General features: G+C 41.6%; 1 protein-coding gene across 1 annotated transcript in view; it reads right to left on the minus strand.

Moving 5' to 3' along the window:
- NEDD9 (neural precursor cell expressed, developmentally down-regulated 9) overlaps positions 1-15,740 on the minus strand; it is a 101,671-nt gene that overhangs the window by 45,564 nt on the left and 40,367 nt on the right. Inside the window, exon 2 of the mRNA XM_070747258.1 lies at positions 8,743-9,165. Within this exon, the coding sequence (XP_070603359.1) occupies positions 8,743-9,165 (423 nt within the window). The remainder of the gene's footprint in view (positions 1-8,742; positions 9,166-15,740) is intronic.

Consider the following 15,740-nt stretch of genomic DNA (forward strand, 5'->3'; position numbering starts at 1 on the left):
GCCGCCGAGTGAAGGATCTTGACAGGTTCATCCGGTTTAGGAAAAGATAGGAGCTCCTCATAGGAAGAGGAAAGTTTGTACAATTTTCTATCCTTGGTAGAGGGATTAAGGCCAGAGGCTGGGAAATCCCACTGTTTAAGTAAAGCATCTTTAAACAATTTAGGCATAGGAATTACCTCATTATCCTCCTGTTCCTCTGTGAAGTAAGGTAAATTTTCCTCCGGGGGATCAGTGGATGTGGAGGCCTGTTTCTCCTGGGCCGCTAATCCCGTAGAAATTCTAGCTTTGAGGAGGAGAGATTTGAACAATTGAGAAGGAAAAATAGTAATTGGAGAAGGAACCTTTATTTGGGATTCCTCATCATCTGAGAGGCCTTGAAAGGGATCCTCATCCTCCTCCATATCCTCATATTCGTCCTGAGAGGAATCTGAATCATCCTGAATAGGAGCTCTAACCGCTGGGGAAGAACCCAAGGGGCGGGAGGGACGAGGAGGAGGAGGAGGTAGGGAAAGCTCATTGATGGTAGAGAGTTTGGCATCAATGGCCTTGGACAACACAGAAAAAATAGATTGGAATTCAGGAGGTAAACTAGAAATATCAGCAGGAATAGCAGAAGAATTCCTGAAGGCCTGGGAGGATCCTGGCTGGGGGGAATCTTCAATAATATCTGGTTCCTCTGGACCTATTCCCCATAGGTTAGGCTGGGGTCTGTCTAGGTTTGGCTCATCCAGAGATAACACAGGGACCCCAGAAGGAGGCAGACTAGAAGCCTCTGGAGGGTCTTGACTACTGAGTACTTGGGCCTGTACTTTCAAACGTTTTGCTAATTTGTCATGGATTCTTTGTAGGGCTAGGTCCCTTCTCTTCTCAGCCCTGGTGACCTTGGTCGAGGGGCGGGCCCCTGGAGAAGAGGAGGAGGAGGCCTGGGGAATACTAGTAATCTCATCGCCTGTAGGCCTGGCCTCTCTGGGACCTTTAGTTGTGCCTCTCTTGGGAAAAGTAGCCATAGTCTGACAATTAACAGAAGACAAGGCTGAGCCAATAACTGAATAATTAGGGAGAAGAATTTCAAGGACTTCCCAAGAGGAATGGATCCTGCTCCGAGGCCTCGGAGCTGCTGAGACTTGAGGTCAATCTGGGCAAACCCAGAGTTCGTGTCCCCAAATCCAGCGGGGCCAGCCTCCCTAAACTTTTAAATTAAAGTAAACCAAGGCACTCTGGTTGGAGGCTTAGCCGGTGGAGAATTAAGCCTGAGCGTCCCAAAGCCCACTCCGGGATCCACGCGGTGGACTGAGGCCTACGCGGCTGGCAGGAGGCCAACACGAGAGGCCTAAATTTAAAAAGGGCGCGAAGGCCTTCGCGCCGAAAAAAATCGCTCCGTAATAGAATTCTTAAAGGGGAAGCGATCGACTAAGTCCAGGAGACTAGAAAGCGTCTCACTCCGCAGGAGGTATTATTTTAAGCCCTTTAATAGTAATACAATAAGGAATCAATAAATCAATACTTGCACCAAAACCTCCAGGCCAAAGGATTAAAAGAATCCACAAGCGGCAGCAGGAATCGTAACCGGCAAAACCGCCGGGGGAAAACGAAACCGCAACTTCTCCAAGGAAAAAAGCCGAGCCACAAACGGCTGGCGCTATTAGTGCAAGTAAATAATAAAGATAAAACAATTCTTACTACTCTTGAAGGAAAAGATCGAAGGGAAGGTGTTAGAATGTTGAACGAGCTATCACAATACAACCGCAGGATATGCGAACTGAGCGAATTCTGGGGAAGGGGCGGATCCGGCAAGCTTTTTTAACACTAGGCTCAGTTCCACCGGATTGGACATGAGCAACCTATGTGACTGCTGGACCCGCTCCTTCAGTACGGAGAAGGTGGTGGCACTTCAACTCCAGCGGTCCTTGGATGAAGCCGATTATCTAGGTCCTCAGCAGTCTGGATTCAGGCCCGGCTACAGCACGGAAACTGCTTTGGTCGCGTTGATGCATGATCTCTGGCGGGCCCGGGACAGGGGCTTGTCCTCTGTCCTGGTGCTCCTTGACCTCTCAGCGGCTTTCGATACCATCGACCATGGTATCCTTCTGCACTGGCTGGAGGGGTTGGGAGTGGGAGGCACTGTTCTTCAGTGGTTCTCCTCCTACCTCTCCGGTCGGTCGCAGTCGGTGTTAGTGGGGGGTCAGAGGTCGACCCCGAGGTTTCTCCCTTGTGGGGTGCCTCAGGGGTCGGTCCTCTCCCCCCTGCTATTTAATATCTACATGAAACCGCTGGGTGAGATCATCCAAGGGCATGGGGTGAGGTATCATCAATATGCCGATGATACCCAGTTGTACATCTCCACCCCATGTCCAGTCAATGAAGCAATGGAAGTGATGTGCCGGTGCCTGGAGGCGGTTGGGGCCTGGATGGGTGTCAACAAACTTAAACTCAACCCAGACAAGATGGAGTGGCTGTGGGTTTTGCCTCCCAAGGACAATTCTATCTGTCCGTCCATTACCCTGGGGGGGGAATTATTGACCCCCTCAGAGAGGGTCCGCAACTTGGGCGTCCTCCTCGATCCACAGCTCACATTAGAAAAACACCTTTCAGCTGTGGCGAGGGGGGCGTTTGCCCAGGTTCGCCTGGTGCGCCAGTTGCGGCCCTATTTGGACCGGGAGTCATTGCTCACAGTCACTCGTGCTCTCATCACCTCGAGGCTCGACTACTGTAACGCTCTCTACATGGGGCTACCTTTGAAAAGTGTTCGGAAACTTCAGATCGTGCAGAATGCAGCTGCGAGAGCAATTATGGGCTTCTCCAAGTATGCCCATATCACTCCAACACTCCGCAGTCTGCATTGGCTGCCGATCAGTTTCCGGTCACAATTCAAAGTGTTGGTTATGACCTATAAAGCCCTTCATGGCACCGGACCAGAATATCTTCGGGACCGCCTCCTGCCGCACGAATCCCAGCGACCGGTTAGGTCCCACAGAGTTGGCCTTCTCCGGGTCCCGTCGACTAAACAATGTCGTCTGGCGGGACCCAGGGGAAGAGCCTTCTCTGTGGGGGCCGCAACCCTCTGGAACCAGCTCCCCCCTGAGATTAGGATTGCCCCCACCCTCCCTGCCTTTCGTAAACTCCTTAAGACCCACTTTTGCCGTCAGGCATGGGGGAACTAAAACACCTCCCCCTTGCCCATGTTGTTTTGTTGATTGATTGACTGTGTGCCTTTTTTTAATATATACTGTTTTTATGAGATTATTAATTTTAAATTGTAACTAGATGGGTGGGCATTGGATTTGGTATTATGTACTGTACTGTTTTTTATTATTGTTGTGAGCCGCCCCGAGTTTGCGGAGAGGGGCGGCATATAAATCCAATAAACCTAACCTAACCTAACCTTAATACAGTTTGGTTTCCTGCCCCCGATTTATTCAGGTTTTTTTCATGAATTCCCTGATACAGTGGTACCTTTACCTAGGAACGCCTCTAACAATTTTTTCTATATAAGAGCCGGGTGTTCAAGATTTTTTTTGCCTCTTCTCAAGAACCATTTTCCACTTACAAACCTGAGCCTCCGAAACTGTAACCAGAAAGGCAGGGAGAAGCCTCCATGGGGCCTCTTTAGGAATCTACTGGGAGGAAACAGGGCCAGAAAATGTGGGGAGAAGCCTATGTGGGGCCTCTCTAGGAATCTCCTGGGAGGAAACAGGGCCTCCACTCTCCCTGTGGTTTCCCCAATCGCATGCATTATTTGCTTTTACATTGATTCCTATGGGAAAAATTGCTTCTTCTTACAAACTTTTCTACTTAAGAACCTGGTCACAGAACAAATTAAGTTCGTAAGTAGAGGTACCACTGTATTTCCTGAACTGCCAATTTCCCTGATAATTCCCTGATTTCCAGGTTTGCCAAATTTAGACAAATTTAGGTTTGGACACCCTAAATTATGCACCGAATCATTTTTATGTCCTTCGTGTGGATTGCGTACTTACATAGTCTCTTTTCCTAACATTTTCTTCTGTTGTCTTACACACCGCTCATGTGCTATATCCAGGACAGTACTGGAAGCCTCTCTATTTTTTTTTACATTGACGCTGAATAAATATGTCCCTCTTTCTCCTCTATATAAATTATGGCCGTGAAAATAAGCCATATCCATATCTTAAAAAGAAAGTTGTACATGGAGAGATTTGTTGCATTTATTCATTAGCTTATCATCTTGCCTTCTCATTGAACAAGGATGATGACAAACTGTGGTTTACATGAAAAAAAATATTGCTAGAAAAACAAGAGGAAGCCGTTTGCAGGCTGGCTGAAGGCTTCCAGATATTTTGACCCTCTGCTATTAATAAGGCTCTCTGAGATTATGTGAGATGGAATATTTTTAACTCCACAGCTTTGCCAAGACACACAGAATACTTGCAAGTATTGCCTGTATTAAGCACATCAGCTCATTTAATCTGCTAGGGACAGGTGTCGTCAGTTGAAGGAATGATATTCAAGTATTTATTTTATTATTTGTTTTTGTATTAAATTTATATTTAATATCTCCGACAAAGTGACTCTGGGCGGCATGAAACCAGGAGTTCATCAATATAATATTATTATTTTTTTGCACATATGGAGATGTATGATGGGATTCCATCTCATATTTCTTAGGGTTACGCAGTAATTGGACGATCCAATACATCGTCCCAGTAGATGAATGCATGACCGTGTGAGATTTGGCTTCTGCGCATGCGCAGAACGCAAAATCTCATGCGAGGACGCTCATGTGCGTGAGATTTTTCTGATTTTTGGTGTTTTATTGCTTCCACGCATGCACAGAAGCAAAGAAATCACCGAAAATTGGCAAAATCTCTCGCGCGCATCCTCACATGAGATTTTGCTTCCTCTGCAAGCACAGAAGCTGAATTAATTAATTAATTAATTTGTTTGTTTGTTTGTTCGTTCATTCATAGAAACATAGAAGTCTGACGGCAGAAAAAGACCTCATGGTCCATCTAGTCTGCCCTTATACTATTTTCTGTATTTTATCTTAGGATGGATATATGTTTATCCCAGGCATGTTTAAATTCAGTTACTGTGGATTTATCTACCACGTCTGCTGGAAGTTTGTTCCAAGGATCTACTACTCTTTCAGCAAAATAATATTTTCTCATGTTGCTTTTGATCTTTCCCCCAACTAACTTCAGATTGTGTCCCCTTGTTCTTGTGTTCACTTTCCTATTAAAAACACTTCCCTCCTGGACCTTATTTAACCCTTTAATATATTTAAATGTTTCGATCATGTCCCCCCTTTTCCTTCTGTCCTCCAGACTATACAGATTGAGTTCATTCATTCATTCATTCATTTATTTATTAAATTTGTATGCCGCCCCTCTCCGTAGATTCTCGCACCGGCGTGCATGTACCTACGCGAGTCACCGGGAGTGCACTGGTAGCGCCAATGACAGGGAGTCCTTCACTGGGGTTAGGGCTTTAGATTATGAAATTTGGCTTTGGTTTTAGCCAAATTTAGCCTACCTGTACTCAAGTAGAATCCTACCTGAGTACAGGTAGGATTCAATTTACAACCATTTGTTTAGTGACAATTCCAAGTTACAACATCACTTGTTGTGATTTATTACCATTTTTCATACTTACAGTCATTGCAGTATCTCTGTCAAAGTTTATCAAAATTCGGACACTTGGCAATTGGCTCATATTGATGACAGTTTCTGTTTCCCAGAGTCATGTGATCACCTTTGGAGACCACCTTATGACAAACAAAATCAACGGGGAAGCTAGTTTCACTCAACAATGGTGTTACTAATTTAACAATTGCAGTCACTCATTTAATAATGGTGGCGATAAAATAGGGCTCAACTCACTTAACAATTGTCTCACGTAGCAACAGTAATTTTTGGGCTCAGTTATGGACAAAAGTCGAGGACTTCCTGTATTCATATTAACTTTGCTTTGGACTCCAACTGTCCACTAGATCAGTGTTTCCCAATCTTGGCAACTTGAATATATTTGGACTTCAACTCCCAGAATTCCCCAGCCAGCGTTCACTGGCTGGGGAATTCTGGGAGTTGAAGTCCAAATATCTTCAAGTTGCCAAGGTTGGGAAACACTGCACTAGATGGTTACTCTTCAAATATAGTCTGCGGAGAGGGGCGGCATACAAATCTAATAAAATAAACAAACAAACAAACAAACAAATAAATAAAAAGTTTTGCCAAGATTTAAGTCCAAAAGCGTTTCCTATACAGTGATGTCAGCCTTTCCAGAGTAGCACTCCAGAATAGTAGGAGGAAGAAAGGTAGCAGTGGCAAGGAAATGGTTTCGGATCAAGGTATTTTATATTGGAATTTAGTTGAACAGATAAAATCAGTTTAAACATAATTTACACTACAGTTTCAAAATTCAGAGGACCCAGTTGGCCATCTGTCATCTGCTATCCCCAAATCCTATTTTGCAATCTCCAAACCACCCACAACACAAGCTGCCCAAATGTTGGTAACAACATTTTTAGTGACGTAATTTGTTAAAGACTTTTTGTTAAGCCAAGGGTTAGAACAGATGGGTTACGCCTCAGTGGGGGTTTTATACTGCCATTTCATCTCCTTACCGGTAGGTCCTCGAATCCCTGTCCTCTCGCCCAAATGGACAGAAATATTTTCCCCATAATTAAATCAGTTCTGTGGACAGATTGCCCAGTAAACAAATGAACTAGAAAGTCATTTGCTGTTTGTTGAAAATATGTCTACTGCAGTGGGAGGAATCCACAATCATAATATCAGATAAATTTCTCCCACTTCCACATCCCCAAAAAAGACGAAATAAAAAAACGGAATTCTTAAAAATGATTACTAGTTTTGACTTTCTCTACATTAAATGGGGGGTGTAATTTAGGGTAAGATGGAAAGATTCATAGTTGAAAAGGCAATCAGAACTTCTGCTCCTGTCAACTGCAGTGTTAAGATTAAACTTTGGCATTGCCAGACATGTACTTCCTAGCTGTTGTATGTCATTGCAACACATTCATCATGGCTAATAACAAGACCTAAGTATTCTGATAATCCTGCTTTCCGGCCTCATTATCAGAGGAAATGCAAAGATTTTATTTAAAAAATAAATATTTTTTTCCTCCAGCTTTTAAGAGGCAATTACCTTGACTCATGCCAAGGACGTGTTAGTGCTGTAGAGGAGTGCCAGGTGACACTTTCTTTGCTCCAGATTTTACACTGAGTTACCCTTTTAATTGTGATTATCCAGACTTCCTGTTATTTTTGGCATAGAAATAATGCCACTTGCATCATTTTTTCCACGTATCCTACAATATAAATTCATTAAACAAACAGGCACTTTTATCTAAAGCTGACATTTGCATAATTTGGGTACAAATAATGAAAGTGTGACCAACAAAATGTCTAGGTGATATGCTCTAGGAGACTGCAGATAATGTGAACCACATTTACTATTGGTGTGGATTTATTTATTTATTTATTTATTTATTTATTTATTTATTTATTTATTTATTGGATTTGTATGCCGCCCCTCTCCGCAGACTCGGGGCGGCTAACAACAGTAATAAAATAGTATATAACAGTAATCCAATACTAAAAACAGTTAAAAACCCATTATATAAAAACCAATCATACATACAGAAATACCATGCATAAAATTTTAAAGGCCTAGGGGGAAGTGTATCTCAGTTCCCCCATGCCTGGCGGCAGAGGTGGGTTTTAAGCAGCTTACGAAAGACAAGGAGGGTGGGGGCAATTCTAATCTCTGGGGGGAGTTGGTTCCAGAGAGCTGGGGCCGCCACAGAGAAGGCTAGTTAATTTACAGGCCAGTTAATTTACAATTTGAGTTGAATTAGTTAAATAAAGTTAAGGCATAGGACCAGATTATCTCCGAGACCGTCTTTTGCCATATGAATCCCAGTGTTTGGTGAGGTCCCACAGAGTTGGTCTCCTCAGGGTCCCGTCAACCAGACAATGCCGGCTGGCGGGGTCTAGGGGAAGAGCCTTCTCTGTGGGAGCCCCGGCCCTCTGGAATCAACTCCCCCCGGAGATTCACACTGCCCCCACCATCCTTGCCTTCCAAAAGAATTTGAAAACACATTTATATCGCCAGGCTTGGGGTCATTAGACCCCAGCCTCTGCCCAATGAATGTATTTGATGGGACAGTATGTATGTGACTTTTTTATTTTAATTGTTTAGTTTAATTTTTTTTTTAAAAAAGTTATTATCCTATTAATTGGCCTAGAATGTTTTATTTATTGTATTTTTTTTACTAAAATGTTGTGAGCCGCCCCGAGTCCATGGAGAGGGGCAGAATATAAGTCCAATTAATTAATAAATAAATTCATTGGAATCTATCAAGATTGACTCAGTTCCATATAGCATGAAAGGGAACAACAAGTATGTGTGGTCAGGCATCATTTGTATGGGACTAGTCCTAAATTGTCCAAACGTTGGCCCAAACTACCGTTCCTACTTCTAACTTGAATTTTGATTTGAATACATATATTTAGAGGATAGAATTCAGAGGAATTCTCTAATTCTATTATCCCTGTACTGCTTTGACAGGGCTATTCATCCCTCTTGATTATTAACATACTTCCCTTCTGACACATTAAATGCATAAATAAATACCATTTGTGTAGAAAAGTCCACCAAATTCAGACACTTTTTCAACCCCATAATAACATGTTTCACGTAGACGTTTGGAAGCAGATGCTTGAAATATTAAGTTGCACCAACCTTATTGCCTGCATCAACTCCACCAAAACTTCTCTGCCCGGATGGAGGCACTTGGTAAACATCATGAGCAGTAGGTACCTGGTAGATTCCCTGATTCGAATAAGAAGGCGGAACTTGATAGATGGGATCCCGAGGAGAGGGGTGAGCATTTGGCACTTGATAGGCTTTTTGCTGATTAGGGGACTGAGTTGCTGGTCCTGAATTTGGCAAGTCCTGGTGAGATGGACTCTCTTGTACAGGGCCTACCAGAAGTTTCACACGGTTTCCAGGAACAATGCCTTGTCGTCCATGTAATGAACAGAGCCACCATCCTTCCAATCCTTCAGTGTTTTGTTCTATCACAGTCAAAATATCACCTTTCCGGAAAGCCAATTCTTCTGCACATTCTGGGACATTATCATAAAGGGCCCTTGCCATAAGATTCTGCAGGGAAAACAGACAAAGGAAGGAGAATTTAAGTAAAATTCTGCTAATTAGTTGTACAATCAAATTTATGGTATATATGTTAAATAAATAAAACAATCGGAATACACCTGCCTTTATTTAAAAACATAGTTGACTTTATTTAGGCAGTTTGTGTGGAAAAGACTCTGTAAGTTAAATCTTAAGATTGTTCTCATGGAATGCATTCAAATGTCTAATTTCTGGTTCATAATTCACAATTTTAGATTGAGGTATTCACTATCCCTCCTCTAACTATAGGAATGTGTAAATTTCAAGAGGGCATGTACTGTGAAAATTGATAGAAGATAATATTTGCAGCTCAGGATTGAACTATGGGGTCCTCTCTGAGCTAGCACTGATGATGATACCTAGTTTGGTAATGAAACGTTTGCAAGAAAACAACCAAACTCAAAGAGTACCAACAACACCACTTTCTTTGGTATAGAGTTTTTAAAAGCCACTACATTTTTCTTTTCAACATTCATTCGGTAGGATTTTCATTCTTTCCATTTTCTCTCTCTTACCAATAACGGTGAAGCACAATTCTTAAATAGCAATCACAACAAAAACTATTCTGGATGCTAAAAAAATCTAAACCAGAAATCTCCTGGGAAGATAGGAGAATAACTGAAAACCTGATTTTTTGATGATTTTGATGATTTGTGATTTTTTTGAAATCATAAGTAAAATGGCTGTTGTTGTTTTGATATTACAGTGTTCCCTTGATTTTCGCGGGTTCGAACTTCGCGAAAAATCTATACCACAGTTTTTCAAAAATATTAATTAAAAAATACTTTGCGGGTTTTTTCCCTATACCATGGTTTTTTCTGCCCGATGACATCATATGTCATTGCCAAACTTTCATCCGCCTTTAATAAATATTTTTTTTAATAAACTTTAATAAATAAACATGGTGAGTACTAATTTAAATGGTTGCTAAGGGGATGGGAAATTGCAGTTTAGGGGTTTAAAGTGTTAAGGGAAGGCTTGTGATACTGTTTATAGCCAAAAATGGTGTATTTACTTCCGCATTTCTACTTCGCGGAAATTCGACTTTCGCGGGCAGTCTCGGAACGCATCCCCCGCGAAAATCGAGGGAACACTGTATTATAATAAATGTATTAGCTACCCAACTTCAATGAATTATTCACGAGGCTTCAAATGCTCCAACCATCCAGAGCCATCAAATCAGAAATGTTAATATAAATGAATTATTTCGATGGCTGTTTAATCCTTTACTCGGGAGCTAATTTCTTGTAAGTGAATGCTTTACGTAGCATGTTTTTCCTGTCAGTTCAGCAGAGCCTTCTTAGTATTTAAAAGACTACTTTTCAATGTTTTAGTATTCAGATTCCCTCAAAGGTAGCTCCCCGCTAATTTTCAACATACCAAATAGAGAAAAAAAAATCAACACATTTATGTTAAATACGAGCCAGAATGCTAAGGATGCAACAATTTAGGGCTCCCAAGTGCCTTTAAGTTTAACCTCTTGTTTTGAATCCAGTTCTCTCCTTAATCAGCTTCAATTGATAAGGAAATAATCAAGCTAAAGAAAGACAGGGATCGGCAGTGCAATCCCAATTTATCTTGCTTTACTTGAGAGCATGAAAGCAGCAACACGAGGTGGGATTCAGCAGGTTGTGACCAGTTCTGGAGAACCGGTAGCAAATATTTTGAGTGGTTTGGTGAACTGGTAAATACCACTGGCCCTGCCACCATCTATTCTTTGCCTCCCATGCCGCAGCTGATGGGGGGAAAAATGGGAATTTTGCAGTAACCTTCCCCTGGAGTGAGGTGGGAATGGAGATTTTAAAGTACTGTATACGTCTCCTGCCATGCCCACTGCTGAATAATTTCTGTTTTTACTTGTTTATTTGTCCAATACACAATACATATAGAAGAGAATAGACACGAGGTAATATATATAAAGAAAAATATAAAATAGAGGAGAAGATATATGAAAGGAAGAAAATATATATGATATATGAGATAAAGGAAAGACAATTGGACAAGGGACGAAAGGCACACTGGTGCACTTATGTACGCCCCTTACTGACCTCTTAGGAACCTGGAGAGGTCAATCGTGGATAGTCTAAGGGATAAATGTTGGGGGTTAGGGGTTGACACTATTGAGTCTGGTAATGAGTTCCACGCTTCGACAACTCGATTGTTAAAGTCATATTTTTTACAGTCAAGTTTGTAGCGGTTAATATTAATTTTGAATTTGTTGCGTGCTCTTGTGTTGTTGCGGTTGAAGCTGAAGTAGTCATTGACAGGTAGGACGTTGCAGCATATGATCTTGTGGGCAATACTTAAATCGTGTTTTAGGCGTCGTAGTTCTAAGCTTTCTAGACCCAGGATTGTTAGTCTATTTTCGTAGGGTATTCTGTTTCGAGTGGAGGAATGAAGGGCTCTTCTGGTGAAATATTTTTGGACGTTTTCAAGGGTGTTGATGTCCGAGATGTAAGCATCCAAGCTAGGTTTTGGCAAGGATCCACTGCAAAGCAACTTAGCCCTCCCCATCCTAATAGAGGGTAATGTTAGCCCACACCTATTTTTTTTTTAATTTAAAAAAAGCCCGCTATCTCCATTCATAAACTATGCCTTTTCCTCATCCGCTCTGTTTTTGGCATATGGGCTGTCTGGCACCACCTGTACTGAGCTTGTCAGCCACACAGGATTTCAGAGAGAAGCACACGAACTATATAGTGAGTCTTATTCTTAGAAAAATTCAGAGAGGCTTGTTGTGAAACGTTTCATTTCTTGGCTCCGCTAGATACTGCAAAATACAACTATTCATTTCATGGTTTCAGTACTTCAAAGAGTTGCAAACTCTGAAAAATTATGAGGAATGTATACCTGGCCTGCTAAACATACACAAGACAGACAAGGCATCCAGTTTCACCTATTTGTAGGTTTTGCTCAAATTGCTGGTCCAATTGCAAATAATTGCCCAAATTCACTGAACCATAGCATGTTTAAGCAGTTTAATCTATAAATGTAATAGGATGTGAGAATAACCTTGAGCAGGGGTCCCCAAACCTGGAAACTTTAAGACTTGTGGACTTCAACTCCCAGAATTCTGGGAGTTGAAGTCCACAAGTCTTAAAGTTGCCAAGTTTGAAGACCTCTGACCTTGAAGAACAGGAGGGGGAAAAAACCCATTATAAATAAGATTACTATTCGAAATAGTTTTTTCCTAGCTTGGTCTAGCTCAGGGGTAGGCAAAGTTGGCTCTTCTGTGATATGTGGACTTAACTCCCAGAATTCCTGAGCTAGCATAATTGACTCAGGAATTCTGGGAAATGAAACCCACAAGTCATAGAAGAGCCAACTTTACCTACTCTTGGTCTACCTCAAAGGGCAGAGAAGAAATCACTGGTAGATTTGAATAACACAATAAGCTGTAAACCATGATTTATTAACCACAATAGTCAGGCTCATGCAAGACACCAAGATAAAACCATACAAGTCAATGTATGGCTTATCGCAACCAGTAAAACTAGCCACTTCCCAGAGGGGCTTACTTCAAAATCTCATTCATTCATTCATTCATTCATTTATTGCACTTGTATGCCGCCCCTCTCCGTGGACTCGGGGCGGCTAACAACAGTGATAAAAACAGCATGTAACAATCCAATACTAAAACAACTAAAAAACCCTTATTTATAAAACCAAACGTACATACAAACATACCATGCATAAATTGTAGAGGCCTAGGGGGAAAGAATATCTCAGTTCCCCCCTGCCTGATGGCAGAGGTGGGTTTTAAGGAGCTTACGAAAGGTGAGGAGGGTGGGGGCAATTCTAATCTCAGGGGGGAGTTGGTTCCAGAGGGCTGGGGCCGCCACAGAGAAGGCTCTTCCCCTGGGTCCCGCCAAACAACATTGTTTAGTCAAAGGGACCTGGAGAAGGCCAACTCTGTGGGACCTAACTGGTCGCTGGGATTCGTGCGGCAGAAGGCGGTCCCGGAGATATTCTGGTCCGATGCTATGAAGGGCTTTATAGGTCATAACCAACACTTTGAATTGTGACTGGAAACTGATCAGCAACCAATGCAGACTGCGGAGTGTTGGTGTGACATGGGCATATTTAGGAAAGCCCATGATTGCTCTCGCAGCTGCATTCTGCACGATCTGAAGTTTCAAAGGTAGCCCCATGTAAAGAGCGTTACAGTAGTCAAGCCTCGAGGTGATGAGGGCATGAGTGACTGTGAGCAGTGACTCCTGGTCCAGATAGGGCCGCAAAACTATGAGAGGAAGTGTTGTCCAGTGGTTAAGATTCCAGGCTAGAAAGTAGGAGACCATGAGTTCAAGTCCTGCTTTAGCCATGGACGTCAGCTGGATAACTTGAGGGCCAGTCACTGTCTCTCAGCCCAACCCACTTCACATGGTGGTTGCGGTGGGGAAAATAGGAGGAAGAAAATGTGTTGGATAGATTTGCCATCTTGTAAAAACACAGGATATAAATGAACTACAACACTCGGTTTGGAAAACCCCATTTCTCATGCAAACCAATTTCACCATAAGCTTATTTTCTTTTTCAAATAAAGAACAAGTGTTCTTTTCTGACTAATAAGCCACTTGATTAAAAGGTTTTACACATAGAAGTAATTCATGTTCATTGCTCACACCTTCCCAAAAGTATTTTCCCCCCTAAGGCAACTCCAGTCACTACATTTGCTTTTTTTCTCCTTGGTGTTTTCCAGATATGTTGGGATTGCAATTCCAGAGCACCCAGCCTTTTGCCCCGTAGGCTAGAAAATCTGGGGAATGAATTTGCAATACATCTGGAAGGAGCGAGATAGGGAAAGGTGAAATCTGCATTGGCCATAGTATTCCATCTATTTCGGTTGAAATAATATAGAGAGTTATGAACAAAAAAAATTTTTTTAAGTAAATAAATTGTTCAAGATAGTATGCATTTGTTTGGTTAAATTTATCATGCTGTAAATTCATCAAGAATGATGGTGGAGCAACTCTATCTATACATTTAGATTTCTTAGCCTTGCATTCCTATTGCTTTTTTTGTTGTTGTCTTAAATGAAGAACGGGCTGATTATAAAAAGAAAAGACTCGTTTGATGAACAAGAATTAATCTGAACATTCTACATAAACGTCAGACTGCATTTAATAGCTCTGGCAGCTAATTAAAGGAGTTTTAGCTAACTAATCACCTGCCTTTTGACAAATTATGAGCTAGATTTAAATACATTTGCATATTCCCAAGATAATCAATGCAGATTTTAAAGGAAGTATATTTATAGCGTCATTCAATGTCAACCAAGAAATAAACCCCAGGAGTTCAGTGATATTTTTCTAAGGAAATGGAATATATTCTTGGCTTATTTGGAGCCTGATGCCAGCTAAACTCTTCTTCAGAGTGATCACAATTCCTTTTTTTTAAACAACAGACACAAATAGGTTTGGGCCATACTTGTTTCTACTGCGAGGGTGCCTATTTACCCAAAGAATAAGAACCAGTTGGTACCAGTTAAGGCATAGAAAACCATGAGCTAGGAACGAGGAGACCATGGTTTCAAGTCCTGCCTTGGACTTGAAGCAAGCTGGTAACTTTAAGGCAGTAGTTTCTCCTCAGCCAAACTATTTATTTATTTATATTATGTATTTATTTTGTCCAATACACAATAATACACAATGAAGATTATAGAGGATATACTTGAGTGAAATATATTAGAGAAAGAAGAGAAAATATAGGAATAAAATGTATGTATGAGAGAATAGCAGAAAGGATATAGGGATAGAAGAGAAGATATAGGAGAGACAATAGGACAGGGGACGGAAGGCACTCTAGTGAACTTATGCACGCCCCTTACTGACCTCTTAGGAATCTGGAGAGGTCAATCATGGATAGTCTAAGGGTAAAGTGTTGGGGGTTAGGGCCCCAACCCTCTGGAACCAGCTCCCCCCGGAGATTAGAATTGCCCCCACCCTCCTTGCATTTCGTAAACTCCTTAAAACCCACCTCTGCCGTCAGGCATGGGGGAATTGAGACATCTCCACCAGGCCTATACAGTTTATGCATGGTATGTTTGTATGCATGTCTTGTTTTTAACAAGGGGTTTTAGTTACTTTTAAATATTAGATTTGTTGTATATTGTTTCATTATTGTTGTGAGCCGCCCCGACTCTACAGATAGGGGCGGCATACAAATCTAATAAATAATAATAATAATAATAATAATAATAATAATAATAATAATAATAATACTGGTAATGAGTTTCACGCTTTGACAACTCGATTACTAAAGTCGTATTTTTTACAGTAAAGTGTGGAGCGGTTAATATTAAGCTTGAATCTGTTGTGTGCTCTTGTGTTGTTGTGGTTGAAGCTGAAGTAGTCTTTGACAGGCAGGACATTGCAGCATATGATCTTGTGGGTAATACTTAGATCAAGTTTAAGGCGTCGTAGTTCTAAGCTTTCTAGACCCAGGATTGTAAGTCTAGTTTCGAAGGATATTCTGTTTCGGGTAGAGGAGTGAAGGACTCTTCTGGTGAAGTATCTTTGGACATTTTCGAGGATTGATCCAAGCAA

This window comes from Erythrolamprus reginae, chromosome 3, assembly GCF_031021105.1.
Source record: "Erythrolamprus reginae isolate rEryReg1 chromosome 3, rEryReg1.hap1, whole genome shotgun sequence".
In the NCBI taxonomy this organism is placed as follows: Eukaryota; Metazoa; Chordata; class Lepidosauria; order Squamata; family Dipsadidae; genus Erythrolamprus; species Erythrolamprus reginae.